The sequence below is a fragment of the Hyla sarda genome, chromosome 11 (assembly GCF_029499605.1).
Source record: "Hyla sarda isolate aHylSar1 chromosome 11, aHylSar1.hap1, whole genome shotgun sequence".
Lineage (NCBI taxonomy): Eukaryota > Metazoa > Chordata > Amphibia > Anura > Hylidae > Hyla > Hyla sarda.
Window position 1 is genome coordinate 36,246,492 of NC_079199.1, and position 27,580 is coordinate 36,274,071.

The following is a 27,580-nucleotide window of genomic DNA, read 5'->3' on the forward strand; positions in this document are numbered from 1 at the left end:
AGGGGGTCAGAGAATGGGAGGAATCTGACTCCCAGCACCATCTGCAGGTTATAACCTGGGATTCTACACATGCTGACAGAAATGAGGGGGGGGGGGGGGGGGGAACAGACTTGGGATAATTATGAAGGCTTGGATTGACATAGAAAATCTCTCTTCTCGCTGCGTCTCGCATTAACCTTTCATTGGCAGCAAGGAGGAGCCATAAGAAGCTTATTTGGCTAAGGTCACTATTTCTGCCACCTATCAGGATTATGGTTACCGTATATAAGCCGACCCGAATATAAGCCGAGGCCCCTAATTTCACCCCAAAAACCCAGGAAAAGTTATTGACTCGACTATAAGCCTAGGGTGGGAAATACATCATCCCCCCCCATGTAATCATCCAGACCCCCATCATTAACACCCCCATCATCATCACCCTGTCATCATCCCCCTCGTCATCATCCTCCCCCCTTCATCATCACCGCCTGTCAATCCCTCCATCAGTGGTCTTCAATCTGCAGACCTCCAGATGTTTCAAAACTACAACTCCCAGCATGCCCGGACAGCCATCGGCTGTCTGGGCATTCTGGGAGTTGTAGTTTTGAATTATCTGGGGGTCCGCAGGTTGAAGACCACTGCGGCCTTCGTCGTCATCCAGACCCCCCTTTAGTTTTCTACTCCCCTCCCCTCAGTGGGAAGGAAGTGTGAGCTGATCCGGGCCATCTATGCTGCAGGGACCGTCCGGTGGGGAAGGTTAGTCGTTCCGGGCTGTCCATCTTCACCGGGAGGCCCTCTTCTCCGCTACGTTCATGCGCAAAGACGTAACGGACCTCTGCTGCGCACGGACGTCCCTGTGCGTCGTCGTCAAGGAAACGTCACTAGTCCAGGGCTGTCCCCGAGCGAAGAAGAGGGCCTCCTGGTGAAGATGGACAGCCCGGAACGACTAACCCTCCCCACCGGACCGTCCCTGCAGCATAGATGGCCCGGACCAGCCCACCCTTCCTTCCCACCGAGGGGAGGTGAGTAGAAAACTAAAGGGGGTCTGGATAATAACGAAGGCTGCAGTGGTCTTCAATCTGCGGACCTCAAGATGTTTCAAAACTACAACTCCCAGCATGCACGGACAGCCGAAGGCTGTCCAGCTATGCTGGGAGTTGCAGTTTTGCAACATCTGGAGGTCCGCAGGTTGAAGACCACTGAGAAGGGATTGACTGGCGGAGAGTTCACTCGAGTATAAGCCGAGGGGGGCGTTTTCAGCACGAAAAATCGGGCTGAAAAACTCGGCTTATACTCGAGTATATACAGTATTTTCAAGTACAATGTTTATGCAAAAAGTCTGGCCCAGCCTCTTACTACTGATGCGAGGACATTGCAAACTTCTGCATTCATGTGCAGCTACGTTTTCACAAATAAGGGTTGTTTTTGTTTTTTAACTTTTTTGTTTCTTTCATTTTTAATTTTTTTTTTATTGTGTTTTTTTTTTTTTTTTTTTTTTTAAGGAAGCTGCACCACTCTTGTCTACTGGCTGTGACTTTTATTGCAGCTCGGCCCTGTTCAAGTGAATGTAGCTGGGTTGCAATACCAGACGCAGCCCATGGATAAGAGTGGCACTGCTTCTGAAAACTAAAGCATTTTATAATGATAAGAGGAACACTGATCAGAACCACTTCTGTTAGAAACAATGTAGAGCCCCATCAGACACCTTCATATGCTTTAGGAGACGGTCCTGATGCTTTGCATCTTTATTATTTTAGGACAGTTGAGTAGTGTTTTTTTTGTCTTTGTTTTGTTTTTTGTTTTATATTCCTTTTCTACCTTAAAATTGCTTTTCATCGGGTCAGATATGTTGTGGATTTTTTCAATAGGATGTCAATTGCTGTGGATATACAGTGATCCCTCAACTTACAATGGCCTCAATATACAATATTTTCAACATAAAATGGTCTTTTCTGGACCATTGTAACTTGAAACCAGACTCAACATACAATGCTATGGAATCTGCGAAACATGTCAATGGGGGGAAGAACTGACCAATCAGAATGGACATTCACTGGTAAAACCCCTGTAGTCCTAAAGTGCATGTACTGACTGGCTGTCTGGTAGCGCCCCCTACAGTACAGGGTGGTATTACATGTTCTGTACTACTTTTACTACTTTTAACCTATGCTACGATTAGCTGCTCCTTTGGACACCAAGTAAGGGCGGCTCCATTTTACTTTTTTGGGACATTGCGTGTACTGTACAGGACCCTGAAGAAGCTTCGGTCTTCTACATAGACTAGTGTTTCCCAACGAGGATGTCTCCAGCTGTTGCAAAGCTACAACTCCCAACATGCCCGGACAGCCAAAGGCTGTCCGGGCATGCTGGGAGTTGTAGTTTTGCAACAGCTGGAGCCACCCTGGTTGGGAAACACTGACATAGACAGTGATTTACAGCTCCCAGCAGCTCTTTCTTACTTTTATATGTAAGGATTTGCTTTATCTATATTAGTTATCTACTTCATTTAGTTTAATTCTCACTTTTTCCTATTTTTGAATGATATTTTGGTGGCTTCAGAACCAATTATCAGGTTTCCATAGAGTTATGGTCTCAACATACATTGGTTTCAACATACAATGGTCGTCCTGGAACCGATTAATATTGTAACTTGAGGGACCACTGTATTGCAGATTTTCCGTATTGGTTTCAGCGAGTAGATGAAAGATCAGCAATTGCAGATTTTTATAGATCTACATTTATTTATTCTTTTTTGTCTTTTAAGTTTGTGCTTGGTCAGAGGAAAGCCACATAAAACATGGGGAGAATATACAGTGGTCCCTCAAGTTACAATATTAATTGGTTCTGGGACGACCATTGTATGTTGAAACCATCGTATGTTGAGACCAGAACTCTATGGAAACCTGGTAATTGGTTCTGAAGCCACCAAAATGTCATTTAAAAATAGGAAAAAGTGAGGAGTAAAAGATAAATAAGTAGATAACTAATATAGATAAAGCAAATCCTTACATATATAAGTAAGAAAGATCTGCTGGGAGCTGTAATCACTGTCTATTTCTGTGTTTCCCAACCAGGGTGCCTCCAGCTGTTGCAAAACTACAACTCCCAGCATGCCCGGACAGCCAAAGGCTGTCCAGGCATGCTGGGAGTTGTAGTTTTGAAACAGCTGGGGGCACCCTGCTTGGGAAACACTGGTCTATGTAGAGGAAAGAAACTTCTTCAGGGTCCTGTACAGTACACGCAATGTCCTTAAAAAAAAAAAAAAAAAAAAAAAAAAAAAAAAAAAAAAAAAATGGAGCCGCCCTCACCTGATGCCCAAAGGAGCAGCTAACCCTGGTACAGGTAAAGAGTACAAAACATGTAATACCTCCCTGTACTGTAGGGGGCGCTACCAGACACTAGTCAGTGCATGCACTTTAGGAATACAGGGGTTTTACCAGTGACATGTCCATTCTGATTGGTCGGTTCTTCCAGCCATTGACACATTTTGCAGATTCCATAGCATTGTATGTTGGGTCTGGTTTCAAGTTACAATGGTCCATTGTATGTTGAAACTATTGTATGTTGAGGCCATTGTAAGTTGAGGGATCACTGTACAAGCTCCTTGCAAATGTTGTGCTTGGTCAGCTTCGAACCGAGGACCCCAACACTACTAGGTAACAATTCTAGCCATGCTGCTAAGCTCGCTACGAGCAGAATTGGTAACGAAAAAAATCTACCGCATTTCCAACCTCCATGAAAGCACCCCCCCCCCCCCACCCCCCCCAATACTATCTGATCCTGGTGGGGATCCGGCAGTGGGACCCGCCTGCAATATGTTGAATAGCATGTGATGTGATCATGGAATTTCTCCTCTTTTTAGATTGTCAGTTCTATATCTACGTAATATACAGATCAGACACAAACATCTCTTCATTACTTTGAAGAGGTAATATACTGGAGGCCATTTGTACCTCTTATTGCAGTATATATTATATTTACGTCCAGATTATTGTTCCCGAACCTCGGCCAGCTGACCCCTAGGGGCACATTGTGCATTAGTCTAAACGAATCTGCTCCTTATCAGCAGGACAGAGCGGGTGGTTCTCGATGTCATTTGTCACAGTTTACTCTTAAGTAATAAAATCTAACTTTGTGCACGTTCAGAATAATTACGAGATTGGATTGAGCCGGGACGTGATGGCCGTATGCAGAGATGCAGATAAGCCCTAAGTAATTCACCTTATGATCATCCAGACAGATGAACTTGTTTGTGGCTTCGATGCTTGGGTGGAAGCTTCGTTGTAGATTAATAAAAGTGCAAGCTTTTCTGGACAGATTGCCGGCCGGACAGCACTTGTTTTGTTCATGCCTCCAGTGTTTGGTGAGCAGTTATCTAGGTCATAATTGCTGGTCAGCTCCCACTTTAGTAAACAAGGTAGTTTGGTGGCCCATTATAATATCGATAGCAGCCTTATTTCCATAGTAACCTATTTTTGCTTTTTTACGTACCCGTATTTTGTATACGGATATTTTTTTATTTACAAAATATTGTACTTCTCCTTACTGTTGTTTCTACATATTCCTATTTATTGGTCTATTTCTCGAGTTAAAGGTTATAGGTAGAGATGAGCGAACTTACAGTAAATTCGATTCGTCACGAACTTCTCGGCTCGGCAGTTGATGACTTTTCCTGCATAAATGAGTTCAGCTTTCAGGTGCTCCGGTGGGCTGGAAAAGGTGGATACAGTCCTAGGAAAGAGTCTGAACTAATTTATGCAGGATAAGTCATCAACTGCCGAGCCGAGAAGTTCGTGACGAATCAAATTTACTGTAAGTTCGCTCATCTCTAGTTATAGGGTAACAGGACAGCCATTAACCCCTTAAGGACCAAGCGTTTTTCAGTTTTTGCACTTTCGTTTTTTCCTCCTTACATTTTAAAAATCAAAACCCTTTCAATTTTGCACCTAAAAATGTTGGCTTTTTTTATTTTATTTTTATTTTTTTTTTGCACCACCAATTCTACTTTGTAATGACATCAGTCATTTTACCCCAAAATCTAAGGCAAAACGGAAAAAAAAAAATCATTGTGCGACAAAGTTGAAGAACAAAATCTATTTTGTAACTTTTGGTGGCTTCCGTTTCTACGCAGTCAGTAAAATTTTTTGAAAAAATTACTCCTTATCTTCTGTAGGTCCATACGATTAAAATTATATCCTACTTATAGGTTTGATTTTGTCGTACTTCTGGAAAAAAATCATGGAAAAAACTACATGCATGAAAATTAATATGTTTAAAATTGTCATCTTTTGACCCCTATACATTTTTAATTTTTCCACGAACGCCTTTAGGTGTTTCACAGGAATAGCAGCAAGGTGGAGGAGAAAATTTAAGATCTTCATTTTTACACTAACATGTTGTGGTAGACCCATTTTATTTATTAATTTTTTCATTTTTACAAGTGGTAAAAGGAGAAAAAGCCACCAAAATGTGTAACCTAATTTCTCTCGAGTAAGGAAATACCTCATATGTGGACGTAAAGTGCTCTGTGGGTGCACTAGGGGGCTCAGAAGGGAATGAGCGACATTGGGCTTTTGGAGAGTGAATTTTACTGAAATGGTTTTTGGGGGGCATGTAACATTTAGGAAGCCCCTATGGTGCCAGAACAGCAAAAAAAAAAAAAAAAAACTTTTCCTTTTCATACCGGGTAAAAGGAGAAAAAGCTTCCCAAAATTTGTAACACAATTTCTCCCGAATAGGGAAATACCCCATATGTGGCCGTGAACTGTTGCCTTGAAATAAGACAGGGTTTTAAAGTGAGAGAGCGCCATGCGCATTTGAGGCCTAAATTAGGGATTGCATAGGGACAGACCCAGATGCAAACATTACACTTTTCCTCCGCCACCAAATTACGCTACGGCAGTATTTCCCAAACAGGGGGCCTCGAGCTGTTGCAAAACTCCCAGCATGCCTGGATAGTCATTGGCTGTCCGGCCATACTGGGAGTTGTTGTTTTGCAACAGCTGAAAGCTCCGTTTTGGAAACAGTGCTGTACAAAATGTTTTTCATTTTTATTGGGGGGGGGGGGGATCAGTTTAAGGGGGTGTAGTGTTTTACTTTTTATTTTGTGTAGTGTAGTATTTTTAGAGTACATACACACGGGCGGGTTCACAGCAAGTTTCACTGTAAATCCCCACCTGTGTGAATGTACCCTGTACTTTTTTGGGGGAGTTGCAAAACTACAACTCCCAGCATGCACTGACAGACCATGCATGCTGGGAGTTGTAGTTTTGCCACAGCTGGAGCACAATGGTGGGGAAACACGGAGTTAGGTTACAGACTAATTCAGTGTTTCTCCACCAGTGTGCCTCCATCTGTTGCAATACTAGAACTCCCAGCATGCCCAGACTGTCCAGGCATGCTGTGAATTGTAGTTCAGCAACATCTGAAGGGCCAGATGTTTCAGAACTACAACTCCCAGCACTACTGACTGTCTAAGCATGCTGAGTTGTAGTTTTACAACATCTGGAGTGCCACAGTTTGGATACCAAACTGTGCCCCCAAGTTCTGGTAAAACTACATCTCCCAGCATGCACTGACAGCCAACTTGCAAGCTGAGAGTTGTGGTTATGCAACAGCTGGAAGGGGCACAGTTTGGAACCCAGTGTAGTGGTCTCCAAACTATGTCCCCCCAGATGTTGCAATACTACAACTACCAGCAAGCCCAGACTGTCCAGGCATGCTGAGTTGTAGATGTTGCAGAACTACAACGCCCACCATGCCTGACTGTCTGGGCATGCTGGGAATTGTAGTTTTGTAACATCTGGAGGGACACAGTTTGGAAACCAATGCACCTCCAGGTGTTGCAAAACTACAACTACCAGCATGCCCAGACTGTCCAGGCAGTCCTGACCCGATCACGTTTATTTTCCGGGCGATCGGGTCACCAGAGACACGATCAGCCCAGAAAAGCTGTGATTCGCCAGTCAGAATTGACCGACGAATCACGGCTCAGGACCCCCCTAGGCAATGTGTCCCGGGATGGCTGCTGATAGATATCAGCAGTCATCCCATTCCGATCACGGCCCTGTGTGCAACAATGACCGAAATTCCCACGGGTGTACAGGTATGCCCTTGGTCCTTAAAGGGGTACTCTGGCAGAACTTTTTTTTTTTTTTTTAAATCAACTGGTGCCAGAAAGTTAAACAGATTTGTAATTTACTTCCATTAAAAAATCTTAATCCTTCCTGTACTTATTAGCTGCTGAATACTACAGAGGAATGTCTTTACTTTTTGGAACACAGTGATCTCTGCTGACATCTCTGTCCATTTTAGGAACTGTCCAGAGCAGCATATGTTTGCTATGGGGATGTTCTCCTACTCTGGACAGTTCTTAAAATGGACAGAGATGTCAGCAGAGAGCACTGTGGTCATGATGTCAGCAGAGAGCTCTGTGTTCCAAAAAGAAAATAATTTCCTCTTTAGTATTTAGCAGCTAATAAGTACTGGAATGATTAAGATTTTTTAACAGAAGTAAATTACAAATCTGTTTAACTTTCTGGCACCAGTTGATAAAAGAAATTAAAAAAAATAAGTTTTCCACCGGAGTACCAGGGAGTAAGGGCGTACCTGTACGCCCTTTGTCCCCCAACAGGTTAAAGTGTACCTTTTGATCTAATGTAGATAATACCAATATATGTATATTTGTAATATATATTGAATGAAAAATGTGTGTATTATTGGGTGGAAAAAAAATGCTGTCTCTGCAGCTATTGCCTGTGTGTCTAAGAGGAGTCCAAATACAGGAAATGAGACAAGGATAAGCAGGGCTCTGCAGGCTCCTGGCTTGTCAATAATCCTGATGTTTGAGCTGGGGGCGTGTCATAGAGCCTCACTGTACAGAGCCCTGCTTGTCCACCCTCACTTCCTGTATTTGGACTCCACATAGAGACACACAGACAATAGCTGCAGGGACAAAAATATACAATTTTTTTTAACCAATGTATATTACAAATATACATATCATGGTATTATCTACATTATATAAAAAGTTTTTGTTGACGACAGGTACACTTTAAGGCTTAATAACCAGTACCAGCAGTATGTCACTATGTTTCGATATTAGATTTTAGTTAGATATAAAAGTCACATAAAAACCAGCTAATTCCCACTGTCACACTCAACAACCATTGCAGGGCACGTTCCTGTATACATTGTACTTTCCTGTGTAAGTTGTTACTGTAGAGCAGGAGATGGGAAATTCAGTAACAAAATGGTGATTTGAAGCTGAGCAATTCATCAACATAAGAGCTTTGTTGATTACATTTGACTTTTCTTGCATACCTATTTGACATCCAATTTGTGTCTCCTAAGGAAGTCTGAAGATTGGATATGTCATTGCTTTGTTTGTAAAGACTTTGTGGTTCAGTGTATTAATTCATCTCCTATTCAATGGCTATCTGTGCGATAGCACATATTGTAATGGAGGGTCTGTACTTATAGCCAATGATTCCTAATTGAGAGTCATTTGGTTGAACGTAAGGCTTATTCTGGCACAAGTAGACATATTTTATAGCAGTAATATTCCACATCCTGGTCTATAGTTTGGCTGATGTTATTTCCCTAAATCAAGCACCATAGGGACAGTTAAAGTGTACCTGTCATTTGCAAAAACATTTTATATAATCATGTGGAAAATTAACATTATATGTATATTTGTAATATAAATTGGTTACAAAATGCTGTCTTGTCCCTGCAGCTGTTGTCTGTGTGTCCCTGTGCAGAGACCAAATACAGGAAGTGTTGGTGGGGCTCTGGGCACTGAGGACTAGCGGGGCTCTGGGCACTGAGGACTAGCGGGGCTCTGGGCACTGAGGACTAGCGGGGCTCTGGGCACTGAGGACTAGCGGGGCTCTGTGCGGGCTCCTGACTTGCCTGCTCTGCGCACCAGGGGTGGCACAGGGCCCTGTTTGCAAATGATAGGTATGCTTTAATGTGGGATGAAACCAGAGAATCCAAGGGTAAACCACTTCCCAACAAACATGGGAAGGAAACCAGAATCCTAAAGGGGAAAAAAAACACATTTATGAGGAGGATACCAAAGATCCCACAGGTAGGAAACTGGAAACCCAAGGGGAAAAAACACATGCATGAGTAGGAAACCGAAAAACTTGGCATTGGGAGGGGAGGAAACCGGAGAACCCAAGGGGAGGAACCCACACAAACATAGGGAGGAAACCGGAGAACTCAAGGGCAGGAACCCACACAAACCTAGGGAGGAAACTGGTGAACCCGAGGGGAGGAACCCACACAAACATAGGGAGAAAACCGGAGAACCCAAGGGCAGGAACCCACACAAACCTAGGGAGGAAACTGGTGAACCCAAGGGGAGGAACCCACACAAACATAGGGAGGAAACCGGAGAACCTAAGGGGAGGAACCCACACAAACATAGGGAGGAAACCGGAGAATCCAAGGGGAGGAACCCACACAAACATAGGGAGGAAACCGGAGAATCCAAGGGGAGGAACCCACACAAACATAGGGAGGAAACCGGAGAACCCAAGGGGAGGAACCCACACAAACATAGGGAGGAAACCGGAGAACCCAAGGGGAGGAACCCACACAAACATAGGGAGGAAACCGGAGAACCCACACAAACGCGTCGCATTATGGATAAATATACTTGTTTTTACCAGAAGACTCCCAGCGCCGGTTTCATCCTGCCAGAACCTGGAGGATATTTGTTTGGTATACAATCTCTGTGATCGGCGCTCTTTTGCTTTGCCTTCAGAAGGGTCATTCAAATATGTAGCCTGGCTGTGTGAACTATCGCTGGATCGTATGGGTGTCCCATTAAATTAAACACAGTCGGCCATACATCCCTTACACAGGGCAATATGAGGTGATAATTTAAATTGCCGCACAAAGGATTCCATTAGCCGATTTGTTGACTTGTTTATTGTCTGACAATCGGCCATTTGCCCAATGGACAAGACATAATTTAAGTAACAATCATCCTGAGCCCCTATTCCTTCAACTTTGTTGTATATTTATACTAAACCCTATATGTGTGTGTATGTATATAAATATACAGTGTGTGTATATGTGTGTGTGTGTGCATATATATATATATATATATATATATATATATATATATATATCAATGTCTAAATCAGCGTCTTGAAGCCGCCATGGATGATCGGGATGGTGCGGGAAGCTCAGAGGCTTCAAGACACTGATTTTAGACATTGCAGTTAGATGCTGGACTTCATTTTTTTCTCTTTATCTGTATTTTTTGACTCTGTGGACTTCTTGCACCACCGATATACTCGGCTTTATTATTGAACCGATAACTACCATGGATCTTCATCAGCATGTGCCAGTTTTCATGTTCTAGGTGTGTTAGGCTGGGTTCACACTACGTTTTGTACTTACGGTTCCCGTATACGGCTGGGAGGAGGGGGGGGGCTTAATCGCGGCACCCGCACTCAGCCGTATAGGGGAACCGTATTTAATGCATGTCTATGAGCCGACCGGAGTGAACCGCAGCCTCCGGTTGGCTGCGTTTTCGGCCGTATGCGGTTTCCCGACCGCAGGCAAAAACGTGGTTGACCGCATTTTTGCCTACGGTCGGGAAACCGCATACGGCCGAAAACGCAGCCGACCGGAGGCTGCGGTTCACTCCGGTTGGCTCATAGACATGCATTAAATACGGTTCCACTATACGGCTGAGTGCGGGCGCCGCGATTAAGCCCCGCCCCCCCTCCTCCCAGCCATATACTGGAACCGTAAGTACAAAACGTAGTGTGAACCTAGCCTTAGTTAGGTGCCTCCATTTTCTATTTCTCTACGTTATTTGCATATATATATATATATATATATATATATATATATATACTGTATATTTATTATTCACTCTAGAAACTAGTACAAAGCTGCAGATCCACTACTTGACATTAGCGCAAACACGTACAAAAAAAAAATATATATTTTACAGATGTTGTGTGGTCAAAACTTGTCAGCTGTTTTGTATAATTCAATATATATCACATTTAACATTAGGAAAGCATATGGTTAAAGTCAATTTTAAAAAGGAGAAAAACGAGTATAATACCATATTCTGAAATACATATAAATATATGAAATATATATATATACTGTGTGTGTGTGTGTGTGTGTATATATATATATATATATATATATATATATATATATATTTCCGAGTATGTTTGTATAATAGTTTTTATCCTCTTTAATTTTTAGTTTCTTAAGAACCATATGCTTTCCTAATGTTAAATGTGATATATATTTATTCAATTATACAGAACAGCTGACAAGTTTTGACCACACAACATCTGTAAAATCATTATTATTTTTTTTTGTTTTTTGCGCGGTGTGTTTGCGCTAATGTCAAGTGGTGGCTCTGCAGCTTTTGTACTAGTTTCTAGTGTGAACAAGAGTGATCAATTGAAAGCGCCTCACTCCCAGCACGCCTACAGTGATAAGTTAACACACCAGTGGGATTTTCTAGGACCCACCTAGATGCCTCGTCTGTAATGTGCTAACAAGCTCATTTTTCTCTCTCTCTCTCTTGCGTCTTTTTTACCTTTCTGCCTCAGAGGAATAACTGAGAAGTTCAGTGAACTAAACATAATGAAAAGATCCACAGGAGGCAGAAAAGAACTGTTTTTTTTTTCTTCTTTTTTTTCTTTTTCAGCCAAATAGAAAATTAGTTTTGGTAATACACAAAGGGCAGTGTTTCATGTGCAAGGGAGACTTGCTGTGAATCTGAAGACTCTATTAACTGCACAGAAATCAGCAGCTGGGAGAGACTCCTGTAGTCTTTCCTCTCTACATGGATACACACCTCAAATCAGGACATTAGAAGGGACCGCAAAGAATCATGCTTAATTTTTATAGATAAGATTCATATGTCAGTTTGATGAATAGTACTTTTATGATCTTTTCAGAGTATGTTCATGGCATGCTTATGATGAATGCATGCGACAACTGCGCGCCTATACAGTTGCATAGTGGCATCTGCCATTGACCTATATGATAAATAATGTATATTCAACAAAGTGTGTGTGTGTATAATAGATATGTGTGTGTATATATAGATATATATATATAGAATATGTGTGTGTGTGATATATATATATATAATATGTGTGTGTGTTTTCTTTTTGGAACACAGAGCTCTCTGCTGACATCATGACCACAGTGCTCTCTGCTGACATCTCTGTCCATTTTAAGAACTGTCCAGAGGAGGAGAAAATCCCCATAGCAAACATATGCTGCTCTGGACAGTTCCTAAAATGGACAGAGATGTCAGCAGAGAGCATGGTGCTCGTGATGCCAGCAGAGAGCTCTGTGTTTAAAAAAAAAAAAAAAAAACATTTCTTCTGTAGTATTCAGCAGCTAATAAGTCCTGGAAGGATTAAGAATTTTTAATAGAAGTAATTTACAAATCTGTTTAACTTTCTGGCATCAGTTGATAAAAAAAAAAAAAAAAAAAATTCCACCGGAGAACCCCTTTAAAATGAAATGAAACACTATGGCAGGAGACCCAGGAGGACCCCACTGCCGACACTGAGACATAAAAAAAGCCAGACTACATTTTGCCAAAATGAACTTGAGTAAGCCAAAATCCTCCTGGTAAAATGTTTTGTGGACAGATGAGACCAAGATAGAGCTTATTAGTAAAGCACATGATTCTACTGTTTACCGAAAACAGAATAAGGCCTACAAAGAAAAGAACACAGTACCTACAGTAAAATATGGTGGAGGTCAATGATGTTTTGGGTTGTTTTGCTGCCTCTGGCACTGGGGGCCTTGAATGTGTACAAGGCATCATGAAATCTGAGGATTATCAATGGATTTTGGGTCGCACTGTACAGCCCAGTGTCAGAAAGCTGGGTTTGCGTCCGAGATCTTGGGTCTTCCAGCAGGACAATGACCCCAAACATACGTCAAAAAGCCCCCAGAAATGGATGGCAACAAAGTGCTGGAGAGTTCTGAAGTGAACAGCAATGAGTCCAGATCTAAATGCCATCGAACACCTGTGCAGAGATCTTAAAATTGCTGTTGGGAAAAGGTGCCTTCCAATAAGAGAGACCTGGAGCAGTTTGCAACGAAGAGTGGTCCAACATTCCGGCTGAGAGGTGTAAGAAGCTTATTGATTGTTATAGGAAGCAACTGATTTCAGTTATTTTTTCCAAAGGGTGTGCAACCAAATATTAAGTTAGGGGTGCCAATAATTTTGTCCAGACCATTTTTGGAGTTTGGTGACATTATGTCCAATTTGCTTTTTTCCCCTCCCTTTTTTGGTTTAGTTCCAATACATACAAAGGGAATAAACATGTGTATAGCAAAACATGTGTTACTACAGTCTTTTTCTGTGAGTAATACTTTATTTTCTTTCAGCGGTGTGTGTGTGTATATACAGTGTGTGTGTGTGTATATATATATATATATATATATATATATATATATATATAGCGTGTGTGTGTATATATACAATATATATATATATATATATATATAGTGTGTGTGTATATATACTTTTCAAATATAAAAAAAAATTTGTGCATTTTTATGAAAGCAGCCATATTGCCTTAGATTTCAACACAGCATTCAGTTAGATGCTTTACAGCGGCCCCATGGACTTACATAGCAATAGTCTAGAGCTGACCCATTGACCTCCATGGGGTAGATTTCTAAGCACCACCTGTACTCAGGTAATTGTGTAGGGTGAGCTCTGACCATCACCTATTGTGAATGGACTGACCTTATGTTATGCATATACTGGTGTCACCTTTCATGGTAATCCTGCCTGTGATAATAAGGACATTACTGCTGAAAGGCTTTCCTTACAAAACAGGAAGTGTCAGCTTATTATTAGGCTTAGTGGCCGCACTGAAAACTGCTGGATTTCAGGATTAGAAATTGGAAAAAAAACAACCCACAATCAATTCTGGAAAAACATGTTTAACAGAAAATGTATGCTTCCATATGCACACAATAGGGGATAATTGTGGTATGTCTTTTGCAGGGCCCTTGCATCAGACAGATAATATGTAAAAAAAAAAAAAACAAAGTAATAATTATTAAAAAATGTTATAAAATATATTACAAAATAATATCCTGCACCCTTGGTAAGTATATTTCCCCTATTTGGCATATATTTTTGTAGCTTGGTGGTCTCTTCACCTTAACTGGCATACTGTAATGTGGCAACAGGGCAATGTCCTCTCCGCAATGTGGGTACAGTGATTTACAATACAGTTAGTAAGTTGTCCTTTATGCAAATGGCTCAGGCGGCGCTGTGCCGTAATGTAGACCGCAAGTGTTCAGTATAAGCGCTCGGCAGCACTGTAATGCCCCTATTAGATGCCCACTCTACCCTGATGGCACAGGGTTATTGCGTAAGTGTCCTTGAGTGGGGTGGTTGTTAGGTGTCAGACAAGTGCGCTGTGCAGCGCTGGAGATACTGGAGTATGCTGGAGATAGTGGTGTAAGTCCAATATCTGTAGCAGCTATTGAAAAAGGGGACCTGGCTCCCCAAAACGAGTCTAGCCAATCTACTACGTTCACCCATACCCCATTCTAGCAAAATCGGAGGGTCCACACTACTACAACCATCATTGCGAACCAAGAAGCAGAGCGTGCGCTATATGAACATTATTCATCCTGCCAGCCGGCAAACTGAATTAGGACTTGCCCTGCAGCGATCATCCGATATCTGTAACACCAGTAAGAGGCACAAGATGCCAACTCTTTATCCCACTTGGGACTTTTGTACAAATATTCCTGTGCCGCCAGGGTAAAGTGGTTTTAAAGAAGAGAGACTCCAGTGCTGCATAGCGCCTTTGTCCAGTATCTCCAGCGTTGCACAGTGCACCTATCCGGCACCTAACCCCCACCCCACTCAAGGACACTTACGCAATATCCCTGTGCCATCAGGGTAGAGTGGGCAGCTAATAGGGGCACTACAGTGCTGGTGAGCGCTTATACTGAACACTTACCAGCCACACTTTGTCTACATTACGGCACAGCGCAGCCCGATCCATTTGCATAAAGGACAACTTACTAACTGTATTGTAAATCACTGTACCCCCATTGCGGAGAGGACATTGCCCTGTTGCCTCATTACAGTATGCCGGTTATGGCGAAGAGACCACAAAGCTACTAAAATATATGCCAAATAGGGGAAATATACTTATCAAGGGTGCAGGATATTATTTGCTTTTATATTTTATAACATTTTCTAATCATTTTTTGTTTTTTTTACATATTATCTGTCTGCAAGGGCCCTGCAAAAGACATTTTTGTTTATACCATCATATTGTCTTCTTCATATTGTATAACATACCACAATTATCCCCTATTCTGTGGATATGGAAGCATACATTTTCTGTTAAACATGTTTTTGCAGAATTCATTGGGGGTTGTTGTTTTTTTCTAACTTCTAACATCATATTGTCTACTTAATATTGTATAATAAATCTAAAAATGTATTTATTGGACGTATTCTTATACCTCTTTCTTTCTATTATCCTTAGCCTAGCAGGACTGCTTCAGTATTTTGTTTTTCTTGCAGTACAATCGGCACATCGGGTATTGTGCAATGCAGTATCCTCGGCTTAGCATTCCGTTTTTATGTAGAGATCCCATTCAATTTTTACTTTGATAATTGTGGTATGTTTTGAATGGATGGCACGTACACTATGGTTCTATTCATTGTCTATGGAGCTGCCAGAGATAGTTTAGCCGACCTGCTAGTCCATTTAAAACAAAGGAGTCGGGGGCCAGCAGCCGGGTACCCCACAATTTCACACTTATCACAGGATAGGGGATAAGTAAATTTAATTCTGAATATCTACTCTACAGGTAGGCTTTGGAGCACATCACAAAGCTCTCTCAATGCATACGCCAACTGCCCATTACACAGGGCATGATCCCTATTTAGCAGTACAAACTGGCTGGAAGCAACTGCAAATATGAGACCCTGGAGAGAACCAGTCATGCCTGAATGGCTCTATCCATTGAATTTTTTTGGGAATCCAAAACAGCCCTGCAAGTTTGCTGTTACTACAAAATTCCTCAGTAGAAAGAAACACACCTCTCCTTACTCTATCCTATTCGTGTGCAGCTTTTTATTGCAAAAATAGGTCACAGGATATGGAGATATGCCATAAATGTCTTTAGTACCCGATGGTTAGGCTATCATGAATCTGTAAGACTAAGAAAGCAAAGTAATAGTAATTTTTTCTAGTATTTATATACAAAGATGGCCAGACACATAAGAGAGCTGTTGGGCGAATGATATTTCAGCTGTCAGCTAGTCTCCCAATCCTCCAATTCAGGTTGTACGATCATGCGTGTGTTTGGCCAGTCCCACCAAATCCATATCTAAGGTGTATAGCCAGCTTAAAGGGGTACACCACTGCTCAGCATTTGGAACAAACTGTTCCGAAGCGCCGGGAGCTTGTGATTTCATAGCCCCGCACCCTCATGATGTCATGCCCCACCCACTCAATACAAGTCTATGGGAGGGGGCTTGACTCTGTCTCGCCCCCTCCCATAGACTTGCATTGAGGGGGTGGGGCTTGATGTCATGAGGGGGCGAGGCTATGATGTCACGAGTTCCCGGCTCCAGCGTTCGGAACAGTTTGTTCCAAACGCTGAGCAGCGAAGTACCCCTTTAAGTACTTATGGCTTACATTTAATTCTATTCTTAAGAAGAACTTTCTGCTTAATGATCCCTTTTTCTTGCTAAAAGTAAAGGTGAATTTTTGGTCTAATTTCTCCTTTCCACGTTATTACCAGTTATCGGCAACTGTAAAGGAATATCAATGGCATTGCTGTAAAAATGTTATTGTTCGCACATCTCTTTAAAAGATCCTTGGTGGCCATTCCACATATGTTATATTGTACACTAGCATGAAGCCACCTAGCCTGCTTTTGGTTATATATGGAATTTTAATACAGATTAAGCTTGTCTGTTGTAAAATGGAGTGTTGTAATATAAATTGATAAAGTGTTGACTCGCGGAGATTCCAGTGTACAACTGCAGAAAGACATACATGAAGGCAAAAAAACAGGGATAGATATGCATAATAACCTGGAACACTACAACATTTAATACTATATTCCAAATATTAAGTACTCATGCAGGAACAAAAATATATATATATGGGAGAAAAGAACATACATATATATATATATATATATATATATATATATATATATATATATATATGTGTGTGTGTGTGTGTGTATATATATATATATATATATATATATATATATATAATATTTGGCAACAATTAAGACTGTTTATTCAATGAATATGCTTAGATCACTTCTTTCATTCAGGCCCAGGGGACCAAGTGTCCTTATTATCAAGGAGGTTTCTTGTTTCAGTAAAGCCGCATTCACTTCACCGCCATCCAGCCGTGTGTGAATACGTACTAATCCCATAAATTGTGTTTGGGAGGTATCACTAGCATGACACTCCCGCATATGATGAATTAAACAAGGGGATCCCCTTCCGGTGGTAAATCAGTAAAATTAGGAGCGGAGCTGTGGTTCATAAAGCAGTTTATTACATGCCGTACTAAATCAGTAGTGTATGCTATTAAATACAGCTGTGATTTCTTCTATATCGGGAAAACTATTAGACCATTATATGTGCGCTTTGCTGAACTTGTGAGATCTGTTACCACTGGAAGGGGATCCCCGCGCTTAATTCATCATATGCGGGAGTGTCATGCTAGCGATACCTCCCAAATGCAATTCATGGGATTAGTACGTATTCACACACGGTTGGATGTCGGTGAAGTGAATGTGGCTTTACTGAAACAAGAAACCTCCTTGATAATAAGGACTCAGGCACTTGGTCCCCTGGGCCTGAATGAAAGAAGTGATCTAAGCATGTTCAATGAATAAACAGTCTTAATTGTTGCTAACTATATATATGTTCTTTTCTCCCATATATATATTTTTTTGTTCCTGCACGAGTACTTGGAATATAGTATTAAATGTTGTAGTGTTCCAGGGTATTATGCATATCTATCCCTGTTTTTTTGCCTTTATGTATGTCTTTCTGCAGTTGTACACTGGAATCTCCACGATTACCACTTCAGAGGGTTAACTAACCTCCACCTCTATACTGCCCACAGTCTTTAAGAGGTGTGCTCTGAAGTGTTCTTGCAGAAACCAGTAGAAGCGGCCGGTAGCCGCAAAGCGGACGTTGTTCCAATCTGTCTGCTCTCTCCCCACACCGATACCTTTGTCCTGTCTCACGTGAGTGAATAAAATGCTGACCTTATCCACATTCTGAAGTGCCATCTATTTCTTTCTGAATGGGACTACCAAACCAGTAATGCCCTATAGTTTTTAGGATGAATACTTACCAACAAACAACTTCCATCAAGGGGCTAAATAAAACCCCATCTAAATTTGTTTAGCCCCTTGGCCAAAAAGGTCGAGCATGTGCCCTGCTGCTCCATTGTAAAGTGTATGGGACTGATGAAGATGCCGACCACACTTAGCCAACTTTTTAAAGATCATGGGGGGCATTTATGAAAAGTGGAGTAGGTGAACGTCTTTTTACTCCATTAATTCATGTAGTGGAAGCTGTGTACCTTCACCTAATTTATCACAATGCCCAGGGCCTTTGTAAGGTGTTTTTCTGCGACTTTTTATGCCACTTTTTAATAACGCTGTCCACAGTTTGTAAGTGCTTTTTTTTATTTGGTGATGATTAGCGTCCATTTTGGTAGGTTGCGCCAAAGTATGCAACTTTTTTTTTTAAAGTCACAATTTCATAAGTTCCCCCCCCCCCCCCCCCCCCCCGTCTTATGTCTGTGAGTTAGGTCTTCTCAAAATATAAGTACTAGTGTTAGATTCAATTAGAAGAGTATGTTCAATTTGGTAAAGGAGTTTTATTATATGACAAAAGACATTTATGTAGGATGCTGATTCTTTCTGGTTCTAGTGTAAATGCGCATGGGTCTATTTTTTTACGATGTACCTATCAGTATGGTCTTTATTATACTTGGTTCACACAGGTGTGATACAGATGCAAGTCCTGGCCCAACCTTTGGTCTGGTGAGTTTTCAGTTTGGGTCATTAGAACCTCAGTCAGTTGAGGAGAACTTATGGCCATAATATGGATGTTAAAATGGGTCTGTATTAGGCTAGTGTAAGCCCAGCCTTAGCAGTGGTGTTTTGTTTCATTGGCATTTCTCATGTTATTGCTATAGCTGTGGCTTTTACATTGCACCAAGCATAAGATATTTAGGGGAGAACAAGGCTAAAGAGGTGGTTATTCAAAAAGAGAAAATGAGCACTCATCCTTTAAAAAACAAGGCCAGTGGAAGCGGGTTGCACCGCAAAACAGCCTGTCGTCTGAAGGACCATGGTGGCCGCCAGGTCTGTCTTTAGTCCATATTCACAAGAGCGTTTTAGCTATGATGGAATAAAAGCTACATTTTATTAAGGGTGAGTGCCTATTTTCTCTTTTTGAATATCGTTCGAAATCCCAGGGCTAGGTATGCCTAGCCTAGGGGTATTTTTGCAAACACAAAGAAAAACACTCACGTTTCCTTTTACTTCTTCTTTTCCATCTATTATAATTTTATTTTCTTACTTTCCAATATGAAAAAACGTAGAGAATAAACCTAACTTACAGCATTTTCGTAGCCACAATATCTCTAGGTTCAAGAGAGAGTCAGGATCTGACACGCAACGTTTAGGGGGCCAACTCCTTATTCATGTGTAAGGGGGTGGACCCCGAATGTCACGCGTCAGATCCTGACTCTCTCTTGAACCTAGAGATATTGTGGCTACAAAAATGCTGTGAGCTATGTTTATTCTCTATGTTTTTCATTTTGGTAAGTAAGAAAATAAAATTATAACAGATGGAGAAGACGTAAATGGAAACTGGAGCGTTTTTCTTTGTGTTTGCAAAAATACCCCTGCTATAGTAAAGGCATAACTAGCCCTTGGATTTTTAACGATGTGCTGATTGGGAGCAACAAGTGAAGCTCCACACCGGGGATTTAATTATCGACTGCACTAATACACTGAGACTCTTTCTTGTAGATCTCTTTCTGAATAACCTAAAAAATTACCTCTGCTTGATCTAGAAGCCATGACTTTATTATATTACATTTCACATTTGGCTCTTCGAATATTTTGCCCTTAACCTCCAAAAAGCTTTGAAGAGAGGATGCGCTACTTGGACCTGATCATCCAGCACCACTTGGAGCCAACCACCTTTGAGGATTATGCTGCACAAGTCTTCTGTCCAGCTCCACACTATAACTAATGGATGCATGTAAGTTTTATTTATTTGTATACAAGTCAGCCCTGTTTTATTGCCGATTTAGATACATATTGATTTATATTCCCTCCAATGGTATTCAAGACTTTGTGTACACGGGATGCACATTTAGATGATTCCATTCTATTTCCATCCAGATCTATGTGCATTCATTTCCCAATAGGATTGTTCCTGTTTTGGTTTTAGACTTCACCATTGGTGGACATTCATCTGCTTGGCTTTATCTATACATTTTTCTAGCTACTCTTGCATTTTACCAGTGTAAGGCCCAGGGTAAATATTTGGCACGCAACATTCAAAATTTCAGCTATAACCTGTTTACACTGCCAGCTTGGAACAGGTAAATCTTATTCAGCAGATACAGTCGCTATGTTGATCTATTTTCTGAAAGTTCACAACATGTTCTGCCATCTGGCTGTAAAGGGGAAAAAATTAAATTGTTTTCTTTTTTTTCTTTTTCTTTTATGTTTGAAAATACTGCTACTGTCTGACATTCTTCCTTTTGGTTAAAGATAATACTCAAAAATTACATCAAAGGTGGTCTTGGACCAACTCTTTTGGATGTTGTTCTCTGCACCACATGATGTTGCTGTAAACAGCAGCGGTGTACAGCATTCATTGGCCTTTTGTGTATTCTGTCTACAAAACCCATTTGTTCTTATCAGTGGCTCCCTGCCCAGGATATATTCCATAAACTATAGTCTGTGAAGCACAATGGCTTCTAGGCTTATTACGTAACTGCGTCGACCCTTGTGCTATAAAAAATGTACTCAATATAAAACAAAGCAGGTACATGATGTTGGATGAGGTGGGATCTTCTGAGGGTTTATTCAATGATCTGTCTTAAGAGGTCAAAAATAAGAACCATTTTTCCTCATAGGTAATCTTTTTTTAGTAGTATTTAGGAAATATTCTAATATAAACATTCTTTGCTGTCCAATATCTTTTGGCTTCCTACACAAAACCTACCTGTTAGATTCTTTTTAACATATTCCAGCATGTAGATTTCTATGAATCTAATACCTGCTTCTTCATCTCCCTCTCTCAAGTCCTAACATGACTTCTGTCTTTGGCCATAAACTGCTTTGGATCATGTTGAGTCCCATATTTACCAACACTATAGTAACCTGAGCATACAACCCAAGCCTGTTACTTAGAAGATGCTTTCATTTTGCTATGCGGCATGTTAATGTCCTTTACTACAATTCGTTCTGTGATCCTACAATCGTGGGCTCATTCATGCCAAGAAAAACGTAACAATCCTTGTCAGATAATCTCAAGTCCGCTCATTCTGCTGACAGTTTTCTCTCCTAATATACTTGCACACTCTGCTCAGGCCAAGCACGGATGTACTTTTAACATGTTTAATTCTTGTCCCCAACATTCTACTATCTGTTAATAATTTGAATCCCATGACCTTGCTTCTTTAGTGCACATTGTGTCGAGAACTGACAGCCTATGAGTCCGGACCGGATCCTGTTGGCTCAGCTGTTGATTGCTTTAGTCTGCATAAGTTAGTGCCACTTTCAAAGTGCACTGGTGCCTGGAAAAGATAGGTACAGTTCTACAAGACGGGTGCCAACTGATGCACTTTTGTCATCAGTTGTGGCATTAGCTGTGCCGAGTTTCGGTTAAGCCAGACGCTGGACATATGTGAAGCCAGTCTTATAGAGAGGGAAGTCTCTGTACACCCAACCACCTGTTCTTCTATTTCCATTAATCTTGTTTCTGCTGTGTCACTAACTCATTCCGTATTTGACTTGAAGGACACTGTCCTGTTTTCCCTCCAAGTCAAACTTAAAAAAATATATTATAATAATAATTTTTTTTCTCTACTTTTTTTTTTTTTTTCATTGAACTTTTTTTTTTTCCTATGTTCCTAGACTCTGGTCCTGATATTTATGGCTTTTACTCTGATTTGTCCTTTCCTCACCCATACAATGCCCCCCATCCATCCTTACCTAACTAACTGTTGTTCTATATAAGTGGTAGGTCCTCTGGACAATATTAGCACTTTGTACTTATTGTGTAAGCCACCCACCCCCTCGCTGCCTTAAATTTTAAGCTTATTATCCTTTCTTTGTTGTTCACATCACTTGCTTTTTGAATGACAAAATGTACATTTTAGGCAGATTTCCGGGTACAGATCTGGCAGTAATAAATTTATATAAAACAGTGAGTGCATAAAAACTCTGTCAGGTCTGGTCCACATTGCTAACACGGTTTGCTGAGCTCGACTGTTAATGGGGTTTTGATTCAGTCACCACAGCCACACTATCTTGTTGGGAGATCGGTTTAACCCTCACTATCACCATGACATGCCTGTATGGAATTACCACCTACTAATGATGAACATGTACATTGGGAAAATGAATATTTGCTCTCCTCCAGAAGCAAACAACTCTGCCGAATAAGCCAAACCAGAGTCTTCTCCAAAGAGATGTCTGGTATGGATGACTTCCTTTTGGAGAAGACTTTGACTTGGCTCGCCTAGCCACGTATGGGATGGTTATGCCAACGGGTGAAGCTAGTTGATAATCATCTGGTAGGTAGATGTGTCACAATTTTCCCCAGTCACTGATAGAACACTGAATTGGCTTCATCATTGTTTTTTTAAGTTAACTTTTTTTTTTGACCCAGGATATATTCAAAGACCTATTTTCTGATGAGTGTAAAACAGATTTTGAGAAAAAGCCATGGCTGTACATCCATGTTTTCCAGTGTTTTTAAATTTCAGGGGTAAACCTTCTTCTTATTGTTCTATTCTTGAAATCTCTTTTATAGCTACACATCTTTGCCGTAAACATTTAAAGGAGATATCCAGTGCTGAAAAACGTATCCCCTATCCTAAGGATAGGGGATAAGTTTCAGATTGCAGCGGGTCCGACCGCTGGGGCCCCCCGCGACCTCCTGTACAGGGCCCTGGCAGCCCGCGGGAAGGGGGCGTGTTGACCACCGCACGAAGCGGCGGCTGACATGCCCCCTCAATACAACTCTATGACAGAGCCGGAGCGCTGGCTTCGGCAATCTCCAGCTCTGCCATAGTGATGTATTGAGGGGGCGTGTCGGGCCGCCGCCTCGTGTGGTGGGCAACACCCGCTATCTGGCCAGCGAGCCGGGGCCCAAGCGGTCGGACCCCCCGTGATCTGAAACTTATCCCCTATCCTTAGGATAGGGGATACGTTTTTCAGCACTGGATATCTCCTTTAAGGCCTGGGCCACACTGTTACTTTTTGTAGCTCTACTAATTGATTTTAACTATTGAGCTACACCTGCAGTCCAGGGCAAAACACTGAGTTGTGTTCTATCTTTAGGACTGCAGCGGTCACTCTATAGTTAAAATCAATATATAGCGCTAGAAAAAGTCTGTGTAGCCCTGGCCTAGCCCTGGTGTAGCCCTGGTCACTAGGTTTATGCTGCACTATTTGGTACCAGTGTAAACTAGAGACGGAGAGGCTGCAATATATCACTTACATTGTTCTGTACAGTCATTCTGAAGATAACCCAATAATTTCATGCACCCAGTGCAGCACCTTTCCCTCCACCCCCTACTGCTGATTGACAGCTGTCTGTGTATATAAAACATAGCAGCGAGATGAGCAGAGGAATCAGATCCTTGTGAATATTAAGGACTACTGGACATAAGAACATAATGGGAAGGACTACTTCCCTGTGCTGGTAACTGGATGTCCTCAATATAACAATACTCCGAGGAGCATGTTAAACCCATCTGTTTCCGTTTTATTTGAGTGAATAAAACTGGACTTTTAGATATCATTTAAAGGGGTATTCCAGGGGAAATTTTTATTTATTTTTTTATCAACTGGCTCCAGAAAAAAAATACAGATTTATAAATTACTTCTATTAAAAAATCTTAATCCTTTCAATAATTATCAGCTGCTGAAGTTGAGTAGTTGTTTTCTGCCTGGCAACAGTGCTCTGCTGACATCTCTGCTTGTCTCGGGGACTGCACAGAGTAGAAGAGGTTTGCTATGGGGATTTGCTTCTAAACTGGGCGGTTCCCGAGACACGTGTCATCAGAGAGCACTTAGACAGAAAAGAACAACTCAACTTCAGAAGCTCATCAGTACTGAAAGGATTAAGATTTTATAGTAGAAGTAATTTACAAATCTGTTTAACTTTCGGGAGCCAGTTGATATATATATTAAAAAAAGTTTTTTCCTGGATAACCCCTTTAAGGAGGGCCGGTGGCCTCTTGAAAAAAACCTGCATTATCCTCATCTATGTGGAGCCGCTGTGCTGTGGATGTGGGCAATTTTTTATTTTTCGTTTTAGCGAACCAAAATGCTAGTGAGGACCTTAGACCGTGAACTGGGCGGCACAACTATTGTTCTTGAGCTACAGGTTCATACCCCATTGCTATCACCCTTGACAGGTCACAGTTATTATTGTTCTTAGTAGACCCGAGCAGCGGAGGCCGCCCAGTTGTCCATCTAGATTTGTGTTTTTCAACCAGGGTGCCTCCAGCTGTTGCAAAACTACAACTCCCAGCATGCCCAGACAGCCGAAGGCTGTCTGGGCATGCTTGGAGTTGTAGTTTTGCATCAGTTGGAGGCACCCTGGTTGGGAAACACTGATCTAGATCCTCATTGGCATACAGGGAGCTGAAATAAACAGCACTGATAGCGAATAGACTGGGGCCTAGAAGACACGGCACCCAAATTCTCAGAGCAGCGGCTCCACAGGGGTGAAGATTGCGCGCACAGTTCTTCTTTTTTTTTTTTTTTTCTTTTAAGAGGTCTTTGGACTTGTTGGGCTGGTATACGTTGATATATCCAGATATTCTGTATGCTATTCTATCCAGAGGCATCCCACTAAAAAGTATATATCCCATGGTATACATTTAACGTGGAAGCGTATGGAGGACAGATGATACTCTAGATGCACAGTGACATCATTTGGAGGTGTATATATATATATCTGGAAATCATTTCAATATATACCTACAAAGTATACTGCAAATGCAGTGTGATTCCACACTTTGGGTAGGGTCACACATAGCTTGTGTATTCTCCTATGAGCAGACACACAGAGGGACATAACTGACGCGTGAGCCCGCCTCCAAACCTCACTGCGTACACAGGGCTTCTGCTTTATTTTTGGGCTTTTTTTTAAATTTTTATATATAGAAGAGTATGCAGAGTATTTCCTGCTGCACAGTGGCTTTCGCACAGCATGACATACGCTGTCTGTACGCTATGTATGACCCTACACTTCCAGTGTGTATTTTGCTGCAGATTTTCTACTGCTGATCTTCTTACTCATTGACTTCAATGGGTAGAAAATCTGCTACAGCAAATCTGTGCATCAGAAAATACACTTGTGTGAATGGACCCTCGGGCTGGGGTCACTTGTAGTATTTTCATCTGTATTTGTAGACAAAACCAGGAGCAGAACAGTCACAGAGAAAACTATAATGGAAAGATTTTCACTAGAGATGAGCGAACTTACAGTAAATTCGATTCGTCACGAACTTCTCGGCTCGGCAGTTGATGACTTTTCCTGCGTAAATTAGTTCAGCCTTCAGGTGCTTCGGTGGGCTGGAAAAGGTGGATACAGTCCTAGGAAAGAGTCTCCTAAGACTGTATCCACCTTTTCCAGCCCACCGGAGCACCTGAAAGCTGAACTAATTTATGCAGGAAAAGTCATCAACTGCCGAGCCGAGAAGTTTGTGACGAATCGAATTTACTGTAAGTTCGCTCATCTCTAATTTTCACCCAACTAAAACTGGGTCCAAAACAAGAATATTTTTCTACAACAATAGTTTAGTGCAGTGGTCTTCAACCTGCGGACCTCCAGATGTTACAAAACTACAACTCCCAGCATGCCCGGACAGCCGTTGGCTGTCCGGGCATGCTGGGAGTTGTAGTTTTGCAACATCTGGAGGTCCGCAGGTTGAAGACCACTGGTATAGTGTATACAATTGGGTCCAAAACCACTTTGAACTACACATACTATGAAGTGAACCCACCCTCCGCGTGTGAATATTCGCAGCTTTGTCATTCAGAGACAGTTTCCCGTCCATCCATTTTCAGCTTATTCACACAATTGGCAGCAAATGATTGTGATGATCATTTTTATTGACATCTCAGACACTAAGATGGAAGTCTATGTTAGAGACGCTAAGAGTCGTTCGGGCGTCCTATAATGACCATCCACAATCAATAGCGAAGGGGAGAATCCTCATTCATAAGATTATTCTAAATTGCCTTAATAAATAACATATGATCTTTTTTCTTCCCTTCGTAACATTAATCTAATTGATCTCCGTTAATCCGAATTTATGACCTCAGTTAATGCTGGTATTTATCTGTGAAATTCTATTTGACTATTCATAATTGTTTAGTTTTTTTTATTTTATATTGTTTTATTATTTCTTCTGTTTTAGATCATTAAATCTCTGATGTCTTCAGGAGAGGTAAGCCCCGATTCTCTTTCTTCTTTCTTTTGTTGCTGTGCATCTTTCCAGTCATTGCTCAGACAGCGAATAAGCTTCTTTGCAGGGACGCCTTACAAGCCGGCAGGAATCTAAAGCTGAATTGTACAACCAGGGTGCATTCTGCTGTTGCAAAACGTCAACTTCCAGCAATAGGAGGTGATCAGATCCATGGGGGGGAGAAGAGTAGTACAGGGGTGTAGGTCATTTCACAAAAAAAAAAAAAAAATGTCATTAAAAAAAAGCACATTTGTCCTTCTTAACATATATTTAACAAAGATATTATAGATTTTACTGTCATTAAAGGGGTATTCCAGGAAAAAAAAAATATATATGTATAAAATATATGTATATAAAAATAATGTATATATACAACTGGCTCCAGAAAGTTAAACAGATTTGTAAATTACTTCTATTAAAAAAAATCTTAATCCTTTCAATAATTATCAACTGCTGAAGTTGAGTTGTTGTTTTCTGTCTGGAAACAGTGCTCTCTGCTGACATCTCTGCTTGTCTCGGGAACTGCACAGAGTAGAAGAGGTTTGCTATGGGGATTTGCGTCTTAACAAGGCGGTTCCAGAGACACGTGTCATCAGAGAGCACTTAGACAGAAAAGAACAACTCAACTTCAGCAGCTCATAAGTGCTGAAAGGATTATTATTACTATTAATTTAATAGAAGTAATTTACAAATCTGTTTAACTTTCTGGAGTCAGTTGATATAGAACAAAAACATTTTCCTGGATAACCCCTTTAAGTAGCTTAGGTTGCCCTGATCACACCTTTTTTTTTTTTTAGTTTCTTCATACA

General features: G+C 41.2%; 1 protein-coding gene across 4 annotated transcripts in view; it reads left to right on the forward strand.

Annotated features, from left to right (window-relative positions):
- The window catches only part of RALGAPA1 (Ral GTPase activating protein catalytic subunit alpha 1), a 235,941-nt gene that overhangs the window by 204,561 nt on the left and 3,800 nt on the right, over positions 1 to 27,580 (forward strand). For all 4 annotated transcript variants that reach the window (XM_056546922.1, XM_056546923.1, XM_056546924.1 and 1 more), the window contains 2 exons: positions 20,188 to 20,308; positions 26,724 to 26,753. In XM_056546922.1, the coding sequence (XP_056402897.1) occupies positions 20,188 to 20,299 (112 nt within the window). In that variant the 3' untranslated portion in view covers positions 20,300 to 20,308; positions 26,724 to 26,753. The remainder of the gene's footprint in view (positions 1 to 20,187; positions 20,309 to 26,723; positions 26,754 to 27,580) is intronic.